Source organism: Microtus oregoni, unplaced genomic scaffold (assembly GCF_018167655.1).
Source record: "Microtus oregoni isolate MIOR12 unplaced genomic scaffold, Mior012 000025F_ref0000491, whole genome shotgun sequence".
In the NCBI taxonomy this organism is placed as follows: Eukaryota; Metazoa; Chordata; class Mammalia; order Rodentia; family Cricetidae; genus Microtus; species Microtus oregoni.
Genome location: NW_024543084.1, coordinates 2,735,016 through 2,755,507, shown reverse-complemented (window position 1 = coordinate 2,755,507; position 20,492 = coordinate 2,735,016). Strand labels below are relative to the sequence as shown.

Below are 20,492 nucleotides of genomic sequence, written 5' to 3'. Positions count from 1 at the left end.
ATCAACATGGGTCTATTATCTCAAGGGGAGGTAAGCCCCATCCCCAAATAAAGAGATACTGGCATAGAAAGTGAAATTGAGTGGCTCAGTCTTTGAGAGGTGGCTGGAAAAGACTACAGTGAGAAGATAGCATTTGATCAAAGACTGGAGCAAGAGAGTTCCACCCAGAGGGGATAATGAGAACACAACCCCAGGGACAAAGTATTTGTAAGGGATTAGAAACAGACACTCAGAAAACAAGACTAGTTTCCATGGAGATTGAGAAAGCTAAAAGGAAAACAGTTAGTGGAGGACAAATCAGGGATAGCATGAGAAGTCATAGGGGGACCAGGCCTCATTCTGATCCAAATGGACACCCTTAGACTCTTCACGTACTAGTCTCGGTGTTCATATTGCATATCATTGCTACTGAAATGAGATCTTGAAGTGAGTAATGCGATGGTTACACAATACTCGGGATGGACTTAGTGCCCCTCAAGTCTGTGCACACTTGGTACATGGTGCATATTTTATGATTATTTTTAAAATACAGTCTATGAGTGTCTACTGTGGTACTAAGCCCTGGCAACTACAAAATAACGGATGATTCAGACACTTGGGCTCTGGAAATAGAGAGATGGTTCTGTATTAGTCACTTTTCTTGCTGTTGGAACACAGTACCTGAGAAAGTCGGTTATGGAAGGAAAAGGTTCTTTTAGCTTCTGGGTCCAGTGCAGAGTCAAAAGGATCCATTGCTTTGGGCTAACAGTGCGTTGTGGCAAGGGAATTTGTAGCATTGCAGCGAGGCCACGTATCACAAAACCAATTGCTCAGTGCATAAGAGTAAGGAGGAAAAAAATGAAACAGACAGGAACCAAGGAAGAGATGTACCTTCCAAAAGCATGCCCTCAAGATGTACTTCCTCCAACCAGTGTCTAGTTGCCACAACCTTCCAGTGACTCCATCCAATTATGTATCTAGTATTTGGATCAGGAGGACTCTGATCCAATCACCTCTCAGTAGTACCCCTGGCTGTCGAATGGCGCTTTTGATAAAGGAACCTCCAGAACCAAGTTGAAGTTCAACTCAGAGTTCCATTAATCACAAATGCAGAAAAGCTATTGGAGGAAAGAGGGAGGGGCTGAGGTCTTACCCCCCCCCCGCCCCCCACTTACAGCAGCTTTCGTTAGTTAGATGCCCTCTGAAACAAAGGGATATTAACAAAAGAAGTACGAGGGATATTATCCCTTCCTCCCTCTTAAAGAAACTCACATATGACAGGGCTCTAGCAAATCAAAGCACTTTTAATACTTATCTTAAACTCTGTTTAACTTGGTTTAATTTGATGTTGCTGAGCCATTTTGAGAACGAGCCCTGTTGTCTACAGCATCTGTTGAACAACCCGAGGAATTGCTGTCCAGGGAGGCTATTTCAATGGAGAGGCCAGGCTGGCTTAGGGAAGCTCTGAGCAGAGGTTTGTCGCAAAGGTGATACTTAAATCAGACAAGAGGGTGAGCATTCAAGACAGGAGAAACACTAAGAGGTTGGCTTTTCAGTGCTTTCTCTGCTTCTACCTGACTCCTCAAATAACTCTGCAGGATGAATGTCTCAACTATAATGACCAAAGTATATTTTTAATAATTGCTGACAAACTTCCAAAACATGCAGGATTTCAAACACACTTAGACACTCTTCCTCCACGCCTAATCCATGACCATGCTAGTTTTCTTACACTGAGATGGGGTGCCGTTCCATAAAGGGACACGCAGTCCTTATACATCTGCCAGAGACACTTTGAAATTGAAGCAGAAATCAATTCCTATGCGAGATGAAGAGCGCAGTGTTGGCTATGGAAGCAGAATCAAATTAAAGAACAACGCGGGCTTGGATTTTAATGAAACTCATCTTTGTTTCGTTTGCAGATCAAACTTTTGGCTCTCATCTGCACACAGTGTGTGAAAGGGAACATTCCACAGTTCCATGGTTTGTGAAGCAGTGCATTGAAGCTGTTGAAAAACGAGGTGGGTAACTAAATATTCAGCATTGCCGTGTTCTCTGAACAGCTACGGCTCGAGTTCACGGTGCCTCCTGATTTCTCCGGGAAGCCACACAATTAAAACTTGACTTTTGTTAATCGCCTAAGAGGATCAAGTTTCTTATTAACTTCGGTTTGTTTTTTGCAATAGGGACATCAGCAATTCTCACCAATGTTCTTTTTCTTTTTTTTAATATTTTGTCTGTCTGACATACTGTTGAATCAATTGCAAACTTCTTGTTTCCAAGCCAGTGATAAAACATTCATGAAATATCAGCACTCTCGGTGTTAGAACCCTCTGACATTCATGCTGGTAGACTTGCCAGAACCATTTTGGTAAGCCCCCAGCATTACCCAAGTGAAGTAAATAGCGTTTCCACCCACAGATACCGATGCACAGTCTTCCACATGGTTCTGCTCAGTGCAGATTACAGCTAACTGGGTTTCCTGGAACAATTAGCAGATACACCTCTAGTGTTAAGATGACCTTTGACTCCTCTGTTTCAACATTCTGTTTTCATCTGAAATTATTTCATCTCACGGAAGGGAACAAAACAAACCCCAATTGACTCATCATTTCTATGCTAGTTTATCTGTGGAGTGTTTTTCCTTCGAACTATGACTTCATCCATTCAAGGTCATTTTTCCTGGAAGACACACACTGTAAATGCAGAATCTTAAAAAAAATGTATTAAATAAAAATGTGAAGCTTCATCACCATCTGTTACAAGTTTACAACATACTTCCAGGATCTAGGGGAATATATATCATGCGAAACATAGAGGTGTTTGCAGAGAAAAGCAATGGCTGACCCTATTTCCATTTTCAACACCTATTCTCCTAAAACAATACAACCAAAGGAAAAAAGATCTTCAAATCCTCTGCTCAGAAAAAGGCCATTTTAATTCTCTCGGTGTTACCTGGCTTTATTATAGAAGCATAATAAAAACGGCATGCAATTTCTAGCTCCTAGAAATTCATACTTTAATTATACTGTAAGGACAGCCTTGGGATCCTATTATTCCCCTATCAGTAGGGAATGAGAGAATAACAATAGGGGAAGGGTTGGGTAGGGACACAGATAAAGACCGTGGCTGTGGGGAAAGGCGCGTTGAAGAGTTGAGAGCAGAGAGAACAGGAAACAGTTACTGTAGAATAAGCACCGAGAGAAGTGCCTGCGCAGAATGAAGCTGATTGGAATTAAGAGGGAAATGTGTTTTTTAGTGACTGTTGCCATTTCATTTCATTTATAGGTACCTATCTCAGGAATAAACATTATTTTAAAATACTTAAAGCCAAAATGGGCAGCTGAGAAGGTTGTCATTATTTCCAATAGTTAAATTATCATATTTTCCAAGAAATCTTCATTCACCTTTAAATACTGAGTACCAATGGTATGAACATTATTATGTTATATCAAAAACAAAATTCAAATAGGCCATTGGGGAAGGTCAAACATAGTAAGATGTATGCACATGGAAATAATAGCTTATATCTCTATTTGTGAGTCTACCTAAGGCAAAATGAAAAGCCCTGCCTGGTGTAGCCTTGCAGGGTACAGATACCATACTATCACAGAATAGAAACTGTCTATAAATAGGGATTGTATCTATGCATGGCATTTTCATGGTGATTTTTAATAAGGTAAGATGATGTTTCTGCTGACAGGAGCAATCATGACAGCACTATATTTTATTGTCCCAATGTTTACTCTCAAAATGAATTTGTAGATCCAGCGCTAAACAGCTGCTAATCACACATACGATTATTAAAATAATTCCCGAGCATCCTAATGAAACACAAAGACATTTTGTAATTCTGCAAAGCCACTGAAAATTCAAAGCACTTTGGCAGTGTAAGCTTAAAGGAACTCCATGGAAATGTTCAATAAGAACTCAAAGACACAAGGCAAACGTCTCACATCCTTGCAAGATTTACAAGTGTGTACTTTCTATTGTATTTTTCCATGATCATTTCGTTGGATTAATATTCTTACAATTACATGCCAATGCTGTTTACTCGAAGTGTTGTTTTTACTAAATTTTGGCATATTGCACCTCAGGACAGAAATAATTTATGTGAATCTAAGTCCAATATTTATGCAGGCTTCTGATGACATTTGATGCAGGGTTGGTACTAGAAAGTAGCAGGGGGGGGTGCCAAGTCTCTCGGCATGGCTGGGACTCAGCATATCTGGAGTGCTCCTTCTAATGGCCAGATGCTCCTCCAGCCAAGAAACTCAACTGCGCGGTCATGGGAAATGCTTATGGGTCCATTCTAGGAAAGGCCCATTTAATGCAAGCTGCGTTCACTCTCCCAGTCTTGGGAAAATGGCCTCTGGGTTCATAATATGGGCACGTTGGCTCTTATAGAAAGGATTTCACTCCTTCCTCATTTTCCCTCCGTTATTGTTTTCTTTTTTTTTTCAAGGCACCTATAAAACTCAAGCAGTATTTTTTAAATGCTTATATATTTATTATAAAATGAAGCAGGTAGGGCAGACAAACTCAGCATTGATTCCGTCATCTTCTCCGGTTGCTGACTGCTTGAGTCTGACCGAACCGTGCTTGGCTTCTGGGGTCTCCCAGGAAGTTCTGTCTGACGACTAGCACGAAGCATATTCCTCGTTCAGCTTCAGTAAAGTGGTATTAGTTACATTCAATTTTTGGCATCTTTTGTACGTAACGTAGAAAAAATGGCTAAGTAAGCCTGTAAACCAAATGACTTACCTGGTACATTCCCTTGTCTCAATTTGATTCACTATACTCTTGACTGCTAGGCCATATTGTCTTTCCCAGCTATTTAGACTACAGTCACTTCTGCCATTTTTTGTTTTTTTTGCTGTTTGTGCAGCCCTAAGTATACTTTCGTACAAAGAATCACATTGATTTTATATTTGCAGCTCCTTCTCTCTGCCTTACTTTCATAGTTGAAGACTCTCTGTGGGGTACTCAAATTGAGCAATGAACGTCTCAACTTGGATTTCTTCCTGAAAGACACCTTGGATGTTGAATGAGGGAGCAGTCACTAGATGTGCATTGTACTTCCCGTTATGAAATAAACTCGTAGAAGAAATAGACACTAAAGATAAAGCACATGCTGAGATAAGAGCTTTGAGAGGAAAGAGCAGGTAAAGAAGCTAGGAAAACCATTACAAAATCTGAAACGCAAACAAAGATGTGTGTCTTTAAAGTAATTGATCAAATCCTAAACCATAAACACATGCTTGTTTGTTTTGCCCTCCACGTAGGATCAGGAGAATTTTAATTTGGTTTTATTCACAAAGCTTCTATCTGAACCCATTGTGTGGTAACAGTAAAATATGTTAGCCATATGTGATACCTGGAAAGACATGTTTTACATGAAAAGTCAAAAACAGACCTTGCCAGAGACTTCTTTTCTAGAGAGATAGAGTTTACTAAATTAATGAACATAATTATACACTAAATATGTTTTGTACATCAAGTACAATTTTTTAATGTAAGGAAATACAACTGAATTTTAAAATTAATATAAATGCTGTTGGCATTCAGTATCCATAACATACTGTGATAGCTCCTCTATGATTGCCAGTTCTGCTCCTGGGCCCCAGAAGAGGCTACCAAGAGATCTGGAACTCAACAACCTGAATATACTTTACACTACTAAAATATGTACTTAAAATAATTATTTTACATTATATGCTTTTTAACCACAATTTTAATTTTCTTATTCAGTGTGTGTGCTTGTGTCTGTGTGCTCCTGAATGTACATACCACAACATGAGTGTGGAAATGAGAAGACAACTTGTAGGATTTGGTTCTCTCCTTCCATCACGTGCTTCCCAAGGATCAAACGCAAATGGTCTTGTTAGGTGGCATACACTTACCCTATGAGCCCTCTCACCAGCCCTACTGTGCGTGAGTGTGTGGGGGGTGGGGGTGAGAGTGTGGTGTGTGTGTGTGTGTATTCCCATGTTTTCCACCCTTAATGATTTGAGATACAAGATAGCTTTCAGAATGCTTCAGCAATTGCTGACCAACAAGAAGTTTGCCCTTTCTGTGTGCGTGTGTGTGTGTGTGTGTGTGTGTGTCCTTCTCTCAAACACATAAAGATATGACAGGAATGAAACACAAGTTACATACTTGACTTAGTGCCCAGAAGATACCCTGGGACCCGTAACATTGCTTAAAGATTTCAGCAAGCCCTTTAGTCCACTTCTGAGAAGGTCCTTAGCCTCCAAAGCTTTATCTCTCAATTTGACTTCGTGGCAGCTGTTATATTTTTTTGCTGTCGTTTGTTTGACAGGATCCAGTTATAGGTTCCGATGTCTGTTTAAAGAAACAACGAGGCTGTTGGCTTCAAAATCCCCTCATTGCTTGTGTGATCAGCATTTTCCCAGGCTTTTCTACATAGTTTGCCAAGCAAAGGGACTGACCTTTTGTAGCAAACACTTTTTCATTTCAAAATGCTCACTTTGATTTTTGTCCCATTTTATACTCATTCCAAACTGTTTACAACCCACTAAAAATGACTGTGAATTATATGTTTGTATAATGGATTCCTTTTGTGGTCTGAGTGGAATGTTTACTTTGAACAATTAGTTATCTTAGGATAGATTGTAGCAAGTTGAAAAAAATTATGGCTAAAATTATTATTATACCTTCACTGATTTTTTAATTCCTTGTGATTATGTGAAATTTGAGAGACAGACAGACACCTTAGCTACATGAATTTTTATACGGTCATATTTGCTAGTACCGTCATAGCGTGAGAACTATGAGTACACGTCTGTGATTTCGGAAACTACACAGTACGGAATAAAAATAGATATATGACTATTTGCTATAAACAGATTGCTGTGAATAGTAGGTAGAGTATGTATGTACAAGAAATTATTGGGAAAGTGACGGGAATGATGATCATCTAGGTTTTCTGCTGAGCTACATGAAGCTTATCCTTTGTTAATATTCTCTAACTTCATTCAGTGAACCCTTCAGTCCATTGAGATCCCACTGAGTACTTTGGGTATAAAAATAAAACTTCACATTGCTATTTCTCATTGCTTGAAATCTAGGCCCCTAAAGTGCAGATTGTATTGCCATAACTAGACAAATCTGCTCCCAGCCCTGCTAACTTTATACTGTTCATTCTTTCCCACTTTGAGATAATCTATGAGAGCTGGATCCAGGCACGCACTAAAGACTGATCCGTCTACGAAGAATGTGCAATTTGTACTGTTTAGTTTCTGATGAGAGTCTTGAAAACTTTTATGATTCTATCCTCTTCCAGAGAGACTTCTGCTTCCTAGTTTTATAAGCAGTAAGTGAAAAAAAAAGTAATAAAAACAAAACAAACTGATAAAAATTACATGCTAAGAGCAAAAATCTAGGGTACAAGATAAGCAGTTTTTCTTTTTCTCTGGAGAATATTTGTGGACTTGACAAAAAAAATGTTCCTAAGGGAGCAAGCTATGTTAGTGTTTGTTGGTGTTTGTTTTGGGTTTTTTCTCACTTTTATGTCAAGAGCTGGATGTCCACATGCCCTCTGAGCGCCGACGATCCTCAATGAAGCTCTTGAGAGCAGGCTGCAAATTAACTTAGTTTTTCTTTCTGAGTTAAAATTAAGACCAGTCTTTCTCTCTCTCTCTCTCTCTCTCTCTCTCTCTCTCTCTCTCTCTCTCCCTTTGTAATTTCTTTTTTGTTCTCTTGGTGTTTTGTTTTGCTTTTTTAATGCCACCTTCCTGACAGCAGTCCTGCTGTCCTAGAGCCAAGTTGGAGCAGGCTCTTTGGGGTAGTCACGCTGGGGCCTCTGTGTCTGTTAGAAAGCCACATTGAGGGCTAGGAGAGAAGACAATTTCCAACAAAGTAAACAGGAAACGGCCTGCAAGAGTAGAAAAGAGAAACCAGAAAAGACAACCCGAAAGAAATCAGAGATGGCAAGGTGGAGAGTTGGGGGTGGGAAGTAGGTTTCGCAAGGAAGAAAGAGAATGTGGGTGAATGAGTAGGCCTGGGAGTTCTGTAAGGGGGCAGCACAGGATTGGGTCATTTCTAGCAGTTACCCAAAACTTGCTTTTCTGTCCTGAAGACATTTGTTCTTGCAAAATGACGGCAAGTTAAATCTGGCAGTAAAAAGTATGCTTTAAATCATCAAAAAAAAAAAAAAATCTGCACACAAAGATCTGTTATTAATTAATTTGCTGTGCTTATTAATGACATTCAATTAAGTTTATCTCTACTTAGAAGCACATATGACAGTCTTGTTATCAAAAAGACCTTGAGCATAACAGAAGTTGGCGTGGGAGTTGATGTGCCGGTCACTCACCGGTGAAGCTAGCTATGGAACACAGTGGTGTGGCCAGATTGCATTGCACCAACTGTGGATGTTCCCACACTTCTGGATCCAGACTACAGAAGAATAGTGTCAGATAAAGCCTGGGTCTTATTTCCAACATTTACCACCACTCTTAATCCCCATTCTGGAATTTAGGATTTTAAAATATTTTCCACTGCAGTCACTTGGTTTTAAGCCAAAAATAAGACCCTGCACAATTAGCCTTTTATTATGGATAGAAAGCTTAAATAGATTCGGCATATTAAGATCCAGTACTCTAAGATGTCTTATAAGTGGCATCATTTTATAAAGTCAATTCTTGGTCCGTGAGTTTCTATTATAAGGACCTATACTCAGAAGTTCATAGTGCAACCATTAAAAATAATCGAGCTGAGAGCTGGCAGGCTGTTTTCGCCTGGAAACAAATGTTTACAAAATTTGAAAAAGAAATTATATTTGTTTGGAAAGCTTTTAGGTTTTCAATAATCGGGAACAAAATAAAAAATAATTTAAGGCAGCCAAAGATTTTTCAGATATTTGTTGCCCTGGGAATCAAAACAAAATAACCCTATAGTTTTTATTTGTAATTCTTGTTATATAATGAAAACTGACTGATTTACAAAAATACGAAAATTTCCACAACAATGCTACTATGCTTTGGGCAAAACACTTTTGTTTCTGATAGAACAAGAACATATAAATTCTATTTAGATAAACAATCCTTGGGCTCAACACATGAAGAAGTCTTAGGTTGGTTTCAGAAGCAGTGAGTGAACCAGAATTCATATTCTTTTGAGTACCCTGGTGACTAATTCTCCCTTTAAAGTTCGTAGAAAAAAGATGGTCTTTCCAATTCCCCCTTTTCTATTTGCAAATGAAGAATGCCCAGCATAAATATCAATCTGCGTACAAACAGCAAGCCAAATACTTACTCTGGGTACACTGTTGCACTGAGAGCATCGTATACGTTTCTTTAGCACCGTACTTTGTCATAATTTTCCTGTCTCCTTGAAAGATTAATGTCTCCATGATTCCTTGATGCCTTTAAACTCCTTGGAACGTTATTTTATAGTTTAATAGTCTATGGAGCTAGTAATATTTTTTTCTTGCGTTAAAAATAATCCTTTCTTTTCTAGCTTAATCTTTTTGCCTAATTTTATACTCTTCAGACCACTTCCTGTTTTCAGTTCAGAAAAAGAAAAACAATCAAGCAGGAAAAAAAAAATCAAGGGCAAGGCACTTTGAAAAGAAAAACAAACTACACAGAACCAAAATAGCTCTTTAAATGATAATGTTGGGAGAGCTCTTGAGGTTGGTTACTAAAGACTGTGGACCCTGGACCCGTAGTCAAAAAAACTTGCTCGTTTTAAGAAAAACTAATCTTGGAGGCCTGATTGTTAGGGTAATAGCACAACATACAGTAGAAAAGTATTTACATACTCACTTCAATTCCCTGCGTGTTCCTTCCTAAGTGCACTGACTTCTCTCACAGTGCCTAAGGAGGAAGGGCTCCCAGGAAATGGTCTGGGTGAACTGAACTCATCTTTGCTTTGGCTCTCAAAATAAAAAGCAACTCGTAGTCAACAGTTGCTGAGCGAAGGCAGCTCCATTTTATGGAAGGGGATAATGTGATTTGCAGCTTGGTTGTTAAACATTTAAGTGCAACCACTTACGGAATGTGTTGCATTGTTCAGTGGGGTGCCATCTTTCCATCAGGACCCAGCTATGTTAGGCAGTTGAAATGAGGTTGACCAAAAGATTTTATATTCCTCAATTTGGAGATACTCTATTTAAGAGAACAGTCGAGCAACCACTGAACTATCCATTCCTTAACCGTTTTCATTAGAGGAAGTAATGTCCCATCAGGCACTGCTTCATCACCACTAACCTACTGTTTTTAATCAGATAATTGAATGACTTACAATTGACATGCCTGATGATGGGCAGTCACGGGCTCAATTTCTATAACCTCATAGGAAGCTGAGTTCTCTATCTTTTTCTTTTACTTGAAGTTGGAATGCAATGTTACTGCTGTTCTGTGTTAGTTAACCTCCCTGTGATTTAGTGTTTGTTTTCCACAAACCTCTCAGGAAATTTTTACTTAATAAAAAATTTTGAGTTATAGGAGATTGTCATATGATATAATCAATACATCATCGGGGGCCAGGGAAAAGGCTCAGAAATTAAAAGCATTCATTTGCTGTTCACACCCAGGACCCAGGTTCACTTCCCAGTACCCACATCAGGCAGCTCATACCCACCTGAACCTCCAGTTCCAGAGAATTCAAGTCTTCTTGACTCCAAGGGCACCTGCACACATGTAGTACACATGTATTTGTAGTCATACACATATACACATAAAATAAAGATAAATAAATCTTTTTATAAAAAAAAGAAAACCACGCTGAATACAGAAATATAAATGTGAAGCTAATGAAGGGAGGATGTCAATAACCAAAATTCTGAGATGAATTTTGATTTTTTTTCCATGTGTACTTCATCCAGGACAAATTTAAACTATGCTATTGGAAAAAAAACCTATAAACTATGAAAGCACCTATGTCATTAAAATTTGGAATTGTGATGTATAATTAAGCTTTGTTCTTTTCTAATTCCATTTTGAATTTTTGAAAGTTTGGAGTGAATTAACTACTGAGCTACCTGCGGAACCAGTGAATAACAACAACAACAACAACAACAATAATAATAATCAAGTGATCCCTGCCTGTTGTCCATCTCCAAATCTTTATGAACTGCTTCGTGTGTTCTAGGAAGTCCAGCAAAACCCTTGCTTCTAGAGACCTCTATTTATCCCGTATGCTCGTTCTTTCCCCTAAAAAACCTGCCACGGTCAGTCCGCTTGCAACATTTGTCTTGATTCTCTTGCAAACAGCAGAAGAATCACCTTCTCCAAACAAAATGCTCTCACTTATCCCCAACCTACCATGTGGCCCCCTGAATATACCAGAGGGGCTTTCCTTCTGCATGCTAACAACATCTCCACTTTTCCTAACATATCCCCAAGTGCTGAGATTGCAATAGCTGCTTTCATTGTGTTTTTCCATCTAGAGCATCACAGCCATCATGTTGGCTTTGCAGCCATCTTTACTCTACCTAGAATTCCATAGTCAGCAGGAGAAAGGGACTCAATTCATAGTGGGTGGTTAAGTGGATAAAGAGGTGGATATTATCTAAAACCCCTGCCTCACATCCATCCTTAGCGAATCGTATCACATGACTTAAAGAGACGCTGACTTTTAGGAAACACAATGCCTCTGAACACTATGTGCAATCATACGAACCAGAGACAGGAAGCTATAAAGCAAGAGCGGTGAGGTTGTGTTTACAATGTCATCAACCATCAATATATGGACTGATATATTAGCAATAGTTTGTAGTAGAAAATGACAGAAATTAAACAGTGACTCTGATTTCCAACATAGGTCTTAGACAAAACAAACTTTGTCATCTTTAATAGAGAAGAGCAATCTTCCCACAGAAGGGTGTTAAATTGTCCCACGGACCTGAATGATTCGACAATGAAAGCAAATTTGCTATTTGTTGCTTGCGAACATGCTGGTGTCCTAAGAAGAGCGCTCTGCCTTTTTATATGTACACCCCCAGGCATAGTGACTACTTCCCTGTAAGTTTGTGCATAGTATTTCCTATTATCACCCCCTAGGTTTCTTTCACCATTGCCACTTTCCAGGCCTCGACCATGCACTGAACAGCCATGTTTCTGATTATCTTCTCCCAAATGTATTAGCCTGCATTATTTAAGACTGAATCTCATTTTATTATTTCCTGCTCGTATTTCTAAACTCCTTAAGTCCATTTGTATGATTCTTTTGTCCTCACAGATGTCCACAGTTCCTCCCAATTTAGTATCATCAGCAAATTTAATTAATGTTCTGTTTACCTCTCCTTCTAATGAAACCAGTCCCTTGCTTCATTTCATCATACAAAGTAAAAATGTATTGGCAATAAAGCAGTACAAAGCAGCGTTCCCTTACTGTAGGAGGGGAGGCTAAGGATACAGCAAAGGGCCATGTGGTCAGGGGCAGGCAGTGCAATCAAGAGCTGAGCTGGTTGGCTGTTGCCCTGAAGCAAAGGCTTTCTCACACTTGGGCACATTGCCTGAGTGCCGATGTCAGTGTACAGGCTCATACACATGTATGAGTTCTCTATCCTGTCAGCTGCTTGATTAGCCTCAATGAGGACTTGTTGCTAAAGATATGTTTATGGATATACGTGGATATATATGTTTATTATATATATGAATATGAATATATATTTATTATATATACATGTTTACAGCTTAGTTGAAAAGCTCAGTTTAAAACCATCAATTCAACTATAAAATTATTTATGTAATAAAATACAAATTATTACTATTACTATTTGGTGATATTTAACACACAAGGTAACCACAAAGCTAGATATAGACACACGCACTTGGATTACACATGTACTAAATTGTATTTACTGGGTTTTTTTTTTCTAGAATTTACATACCTTTTTCTTTTAGACATTAACTTGGTCACTCTAAGTTAACCCTTGTATGTAAGTAAAATTATTTATAAATAATCAGTTTATAAGATAAAGTAGGAGATTGTCTTCAGATGTATTTAACATGAGAAAGAATATATGGTTTGTAGATTTAGTAATATGAGAAATGAAGGCTGACTAAAGAAGGGGTCCTTATTTATGTAAGGGAGGGAAGTTTATGTTCAGAGAATAGAATCATTGGACTTTAAAGATAAGGCCATATTAGCATGGAATATTTATATAAAGAAAAATAAATAGCATTTTTTAATCTTCTATTACATATCAGACATAATGTTCCTTCTGTCTGAGATACACATGAGCTTACATCGATTATTGCCAGCACTCTATAGACCTGGTTCTCACCTTCACTAAAAACCTGGTAAATACTTTTAAAATTTCATGCAAAGAGTCAGTCTTCAGAATGTGGATACAGTCATTTAAACCATGAACGGCACTGGGAAAAAAATATTTTCAAGTTTATCCTCTAAATAGGACAAACAGATGGTAGACCAGTGTCTCTATTGTCTACACAGAAGACAATGCACGTTCACAGTGTTGAAACGAGAGCTGATCCACGCTTCATATATAACACGAGGCCAGCAAAGATGTCATCACCGAAAAATCGTGTTAACAAAATAGGGACTGGGAATATTGTTCAGCAGCCACAGCCTCACATTGTTTTTCTAGTGAGAAAAGTCTGATGCATAATGCATTCTTCTGCGAGAATGTTTGCAGATGCCAAATCTTTACAGGCAGAACTTCAATGGCTTTAATGGAAGTTTCCTGCCAGCACCTGTTACAGTAGAAGGTTCTTACTTTTCACACATAATCCAAGCCTGATTTGGAACAAAGTTTTGGAAAAACTAACATAGTGAACCGTCTTATAGTATTCCTCAAATACAATATTCATCCTTTAATCCATGATCTGATTTACATTTATATATATATATGTATATATATACATATATATGTATGTATATATGTATTTCCTACCAGAAAGGTTTTTTTCCCACCAACTTTTTTTGTGAAAGGCAGTTGATAAAGCAATTCGATTTCCTAGATAAACTAGTTGAACTTAGATTTAAGAAAGTATACCAATGTTAGACATCAACTCTTCTTCAAAAGACACAGCTCTACAGGTCAGCTGTATCCTCCTGAAGAGCCAACAGAAAGAAGTAGAGTTGTGTGTTTACTGAACAATGAGAAGAAATACTGAAACAAGAAAACAGATTAATATGAAAAAGATTAGGACCATATTTTTCTCATGTCTTTATAGACCCAAATATTAATATTTAACAGATACTGCATTTAAAACATGAAGAGGATAAATCAGAAATTTTTTTTCCATAGAGAAGTCAGCAAAAGAATTATTTAAATTCCCCCCCCCCACTTTGGTTTGTCAAACCAGAGTTTTTCCTTGTAGCACTATCTGAACTGGAACGCATGCTGTAGACCAGGCTAGCCTTGAACTCAGAAATCCGACTGCCTCTGCCTCCCAAGTATTGGGATGAAAAGCATGAACCACTGCCTCCTGGCTTAAATATTATATTTTTAAATCAACTCTCATATACTACATTACTAAAAGTCTGGAAAGAAAAATGACCATAACGTTTCTGCTTAGCAAAAACTGTCGAAGGCCAGCCACCTTATTTTCAAAGCCTTTCTCTACAAGTCCACATACAGCTGGCTCTTTGAATGAAATCAAGCCTTGGTAGAAGAAATCCTGAAGCATCATTGTCCTGTCTTGACAGGATGAGGATTGAAAAAACACTTCCTTGGTTGAGTAGTGTTGAATATTAAAACTTCAGTTCAATTTTTAGAACAAGATTTTAGAAAGAACACTTATAGACAGCGGAATCAGAGGGAGCAGGGTCAGAAGCCCTGGAACCATGAGCCAAAAAGAGAAGAGTTTGTCTCCTTCCTTCCTTCTCTTTGCATGCTGGTTTCGTTACACATTACCTTGAGCCTCTACCTGACCGCTAATATTCTTCTGGCAAACAGCATCAGGTGTAGCACGTATAGAAAGGGTCCAGGTACCATTATTACGCTACTGTGTGTTAACTTGGATGCAGTTGTTTTTAAAAGTTTGGATCATTTTGAAAAAGAAATGGTATTGTTTCCTTTTACAATATTTTAAGCCCTAGAAAGTGAAGTTTGCATTTGTTTTGATAAGTCAGAGGGGAAAGAGGAGTCAAATAGACACTTCTAAAGCATACAGTGTTCCTAAGCTTTGAACTCTCCTCCTTCCAAGGAGTTCTGCTTGAAGACCATATTGCTTTGGAACTGGGTGAAGTAAGGTCAATCTTTGCTTTTGATACTCCAGCCAGTGAATTAACAGAAATTTATTTGGTTCTGGGTCCAAAGGCCTTTCTTAAGTTTTATTGTGAAAGTGAACAGCAGGTTGGAAGTCTCTCTGACCTCATGAGTCAGCCCATGTTCGGGGCAATATGTCTGTACTTAGATTGAGTTATGGTGAAAGGCTTCAGGTCCCTAGGAAGAAGAGGGGTATCAGGTGCAAGCGGTCTATGCATAGACAGTTCACGTGTGAAAAACATTACCACTGTAGAAGTTGTCAAGACTGTATTGTGTGCTGACCAAAACAGAGGGAAGACCTTGGCATCAGATTCTCTTGATTTCAAGAGAGAATGAAGCATCTCTTAGTGGCATTTGAATGTGTAGAGAAAAGCCTGCATGGTGCAATGAGGATTCAGGACCCAGTGGAAAACGTCACGTCTGGGAGAAATGTATCCACAGTCCAGGGGAATGCTGGGAGCTGTAGTCTCCAAAAGGAACAGCAGCACTCACCCTGAGACAAGCACCATTGCATAAGCTGTACGTGCAGAACAGTAGATAATCCTTTTATAATTCATCCTCTATGAAAAGAATATTATGACAGTAAGAACAAACCATTCAAAATTAATTGTATTTAGTGGTCCTGAATAATACCCTTCTCTTCCCAAATTTCTACATATACTCAGATCATTTCTTCTCTCTGCTTTAGTTTATAAGGAAATAGTAAAGGATCTAAGTAAAGAAATATTTGTAAGGTGTAAACCATTCTATCTTGTTATTTTAAAGCCAATACAGCCCATCGATTTTCTTACTCTATTATTCTCTCAGTGTTTTATCTTTGATCTCTTATTGTCTCCTTCCACCTGTTTATATCACACACAGATTTACAAGGCTCAACCCTATCGTTCTTTCCCATTAGTCAAGTTCTCTTACAAAGGAATGATTTCAAGACAAGAGAATAGCATTATTTCTTATTGCAGAATTTTACATATAGGCAATTTTGCCTGAAAGAAATGTTTCCTCAAAATTCTGAAATAAACAAGGCCTCTGTAATTAATCTTAAGGCTTATTGTGGGAGCTGAGCACATAAACTCTAAGTTTCAAACTGGTAGTCTTCTTTGTCTACCTTTTAAAATCTCTTCAAGAATCAGTTAGAGAGAAAAAAAAATAAGGAAAAAAAAAAGAATCAGCTAGAGAGACTGATTATGGATTTTCAAATATTCCTAAGCCTTAAATTTTGTTAGTTCTTCAGGAAATGGGGAAATGATGATAGTCTTTTGATTTCAGGTAAAGAAAACATGAAATATGTGTGAAACTTATACCAGCCTTAGATGATTTTATACAAGGCAACAATTGATACTGGAATGCCCTTTTCCTAAGCACATGTATGTGTTCTGAGTAGCCAGAGGGTGTACGATTCTTTGATAGATGGTTAACAACCCGCAGTCAAGAATAAAGCTAAAATCCTCTCTCATAGACCACTTAAAGAAGCCTTTGTGATTTTAGAAATTAATATAGCAAAACTTGGTGCTTTCTGCTTGACTCCTAAAATCATGATCGTCCATGCAGAGTTAGGGTTTCTAAGTAAGGGACAATCTGTCTGTTTTCTCTGATCTTGATAGATGGTATTTGCATCTTTAAACCTTTAAAAGTAATGCCAGAATAGCTCACCAATCAGTTAAAATTCTAGATTTCCTATGTGAGCCCCATAAAGAATTTTCATGTCATCTCATGGGTTTTACAGCATATTTCATCTAAATTACAGACACATAGTAGAACTCAAAGACAATGAGCATATTAATGATACTATCCAAATATTTTCGTGTGGATGGGTAGAAATAAAAACTCATAATATATGGGACTGGAGCAGTCGCTCAATGGTTAAGAGCAGTGGCTTCTCTTCCAGAGACCCTGGGTTCAATTCCCAGCACACATTGGGCAGCTCACAATAGTTTATATCTCTAGATTCAGGTGATCTGATGTCATTTTCTGGCCTTTAAGGCTACTAGGTACATATGTGATACATATATGTAGGCAAAACTTATATAGAAAATATAATTTACACACACACACATATATATAAACCTCAGAATATCTATAAAAGTAAAGAAATAAAATCTATGAGATTGTTTTAAAGTTAGAAAATGTATTGTTTGTTCAAAGAGTAGAATAAGTATATATATATATATATATATATATATATATATATATATATATATTTAGGTAGCTAGTAAAAATATTTGTTTGTATGTGCAAAGTGTATTTTTAATATTTATTGTTATTTTCATTTATGTATACATGTGTGTCCGTATGAGTGTATGTTGTGTTTGTGCAGGCAACCACAGAGGCCAGAGGAAGGAATCAATTATCCTCAGCCTGGAGTTACAGTCTTTGTAAGCTACCTGATATGAGTTTAAGGAAGTGAACTCCTGTTCATTACAAGGGTAACAACTGATTGATTAAATCAATTAATTAAATGATTATCCATCTCTCGTGTACGTATAGATAAATTTCAAAAGAATATGTTTATGTGGTACATGCCTATAATCCCAGGTACTCCATTATGTAAAGCAAGGGAGTAGTAACTGTAAGGCCTGCCTCAGCCATAGTTAATTCAAGGCCAGTCTAGACAACTTAGTGAGACTCTCGCTCACAAAGTTAAAAAGAAAAAAAAGAAACTGATGTCATCTGGGACTATGCCAGCCTAGCCCTAGTTTCAAACCCCAGTTCTGAAAATAAATAAATAAAATGAATGAGTAAATGAAAGTTTGTATGACATTCAATGGTGTGAGGCTTAGGGTAAATACATAGTTTGGAATACACACACACACACCATTATATATGCGTTCTGTACCAAATCCTTAACACCTAGCACCTAGCATTCTATTCCTATACAGTGAGTATTGAATGGACCATTTGTCAAATTTCCTAGAGAACTGGAGTTCACCAACCCAAGGATGTCTGTTTCCATATAGTTCAGCTTCTCAGTGCTTCCCTGTAACCACAATCTACCAGATGCGGAGGAAGGAGCCTCAATCTCATTTTTCCGTTTAGCAGAAGAACTTAAAAAAAAAAATGAAGGTGTGCATTTCCTGTAGTCTCTAAAAACCAATCCTGCGTCTGTCTGCAAAGACTCTTGCGGATCAGTGTAGCCATTGCTGTGGGCAGGAGCCCCGTCTTTACTGGGGGAGTGTCGAATGGTGCTAGAATCGCTCAGAAGCCTGAAAGCAGCACCAGGCTGAAAAGAATCACCTCGTCTGTGATTTTGGCGCGCTTATGCAGATGGTCGACGCCCCGCGGGGTTTGTAGTGGTGTCCCTTTGTGCCTAGAATTACCTTTACTAGTCTAAGGCCGAGATTCCAGAATGGCAGGGCTGTCTCTCACCTGAATGCGCAGCAGGGGCAGCCATGAAAACCCTCCAGGAAGTAGCTAGCCAAAGGCTCTGAATTACAGGCGCCTCCCCAAAGAAGATCAAAAGTCATGCCCCACCAGCACAGAGACACTGAGAAATGGTTGAATGTGTTCTAAATTAAACTGCCCTGGTGGTGAGCGGAGATCTGCCAAAATCTTTCAATTAATCACTTTTACCTTCAGGGCAGAGTTAGGCCTGAGAGTATTTCAATAGGTTTTTATTGGAACAGGGTTATTTCAGATATTAAACTATGCTGCACAAAGTAAAAATAATGTTATTTTTAAGTTGCTACTCTTGTTAAATAAAGTTGGCAAACATTCCTAGGGTCTGTATTGTGTCTGTGTGTTTGTGTATGTGTGTGGCTTTTTCTTGTTTCATAAACCTCATTGGGTTTTTTTTTTTGTTTGTTTTCTTTTTAAACAAAAAAGTGAACAACAGTGAATTAGGAGGTAAATATATGCATACAGTCATCTTCATTAATAACGTGTTATAAATAATAGAAGACAGATTTTTAAGTGTATAATTCTGTACAACGGGAGTATGTTGTTGGTTTTTTGGGTTTTTTTTTTTTTTTTTTTTTTTGGTTTTTTTCTTTTCCGACATCTTTAGCTGTAAGTTAATTAGAATCACCTGCATTTCCTTGGGTGGACACCAAATGGATTGCAAACAAAAACAGATTAAAATAGCTGCTGGAGCTCACGGCACACAGATGACAAGACTCTAGGAGGACAGCGAGGCTCTGAACATGTGCTCTTTTCAAACAATTTTGGGTGAAATGTAGCTCTCGCGACTCCTCCTCCGTCAGAGCGCCTTCTAAGTGTTTTGCTGAAAGGCTAGCATGGCTTCGCTTCTGATCCCTTGATGAGTGAGAGAAATGTTTAAGAAAGATCACTTTACAGAGAGATTCAGGCTGAAATGTGATGACTGCGAGTCAAGCCAAGCCAAAAATTACAGTTCAGAATGAAAGGGGAGGGACGTGGTTTGGGAATCCATTTTCCCACATTCCTGAATCTCAATCATCCCTGCCAATGTTTTTAAAAAAAAAAAAGAAGAAGAAGAAGAAGCCCAATGGAAAACAATGAGGTCACTTTGTTTAGATGTTTAAAGGAAAATAGGAGTGGAGGGTTTGAAAGAATGACAGCAAATATATGAATTTTACATCAATATCTATTTCGAGTACGATGGGTTAAGAGACTAGACTTTTACATAACTGTTATGACTTCATCATTAAAGGAGCCATTTCTAGTGCTTTCTCCATGCTTGTGTGGTGTTGGTCAGCCTTTTATTGTGTCTTTAATTTATGAAATAGTCTGCTGCTACAATATTTTAAAGGAGCAAGAGTATGTACAAAATATATAGATTTCTCCTTCACAGATGTTAGGAATAAACTTAAGAAGAGCCTCTCTGCTAACACAAAATAACTCCAATTAGACCAGATTAGACCGAATCAAACGTGCCCACGTTTAATAAATGCCGCTCTACCTGGTGGACCAAAACAGCATGGCGAGGAGAGGAGCCCACACAAACCCTGGAGACCACGTGTTCCTTTTTCTGAGCCTAAATAGCCTGTGGGAGTGGTTCTGACCCTCCCTGGGGAGGGGTCAGCACTTGGCAGGCGGGAGTCTGGACCAAGACAACTCTCAGGCCAGGGGCTGGGGTGACGCTCCCAATCATCCCAGACTTCTTGGATAAGGGGTGTCTGAGGGCAAGGGTCTCACTTTCAAACACCAGACTTCAGGTTTCCTTAGTAATGGCATCCATGCAAAACTCTATTTCTCCCTTGACTCTCCTGGGGCACCCTACTGTCACGAAACCTCAGTTTTTCTTAGTACGTGTGCCAGTAAACTACCAGGTGATAGTGGCAGACCCAAATTTTATTTCCGTTACTCCAATTTACTTTCACAAAGCAAGTCC

General features: G+C 38.4%; 1 protein-coding gene across 1 annotated transcript in view; it reads left to right on the top strand.

Annotated features, from left to right (window-relative positions):
• LOC121462866 (rho GTPase-activating protein 15) overlaps positions 1-20,492 on the top strand; it is a 568,141-nt gene that overhangs the window by 344,798 nt on the left and 202,851 nt on the right. Inside the window, exon 9 of the mRNA XM_041674830.1 lies at positions 1,902-2,000. Within this exon, the coding sequence (XP_041530764.1) occupies positions 1,902-2,000 (99 nt within the window). The remainder of the gene's footprint in view (positions 1-1,901; positions 2,001-20,492) is intronic.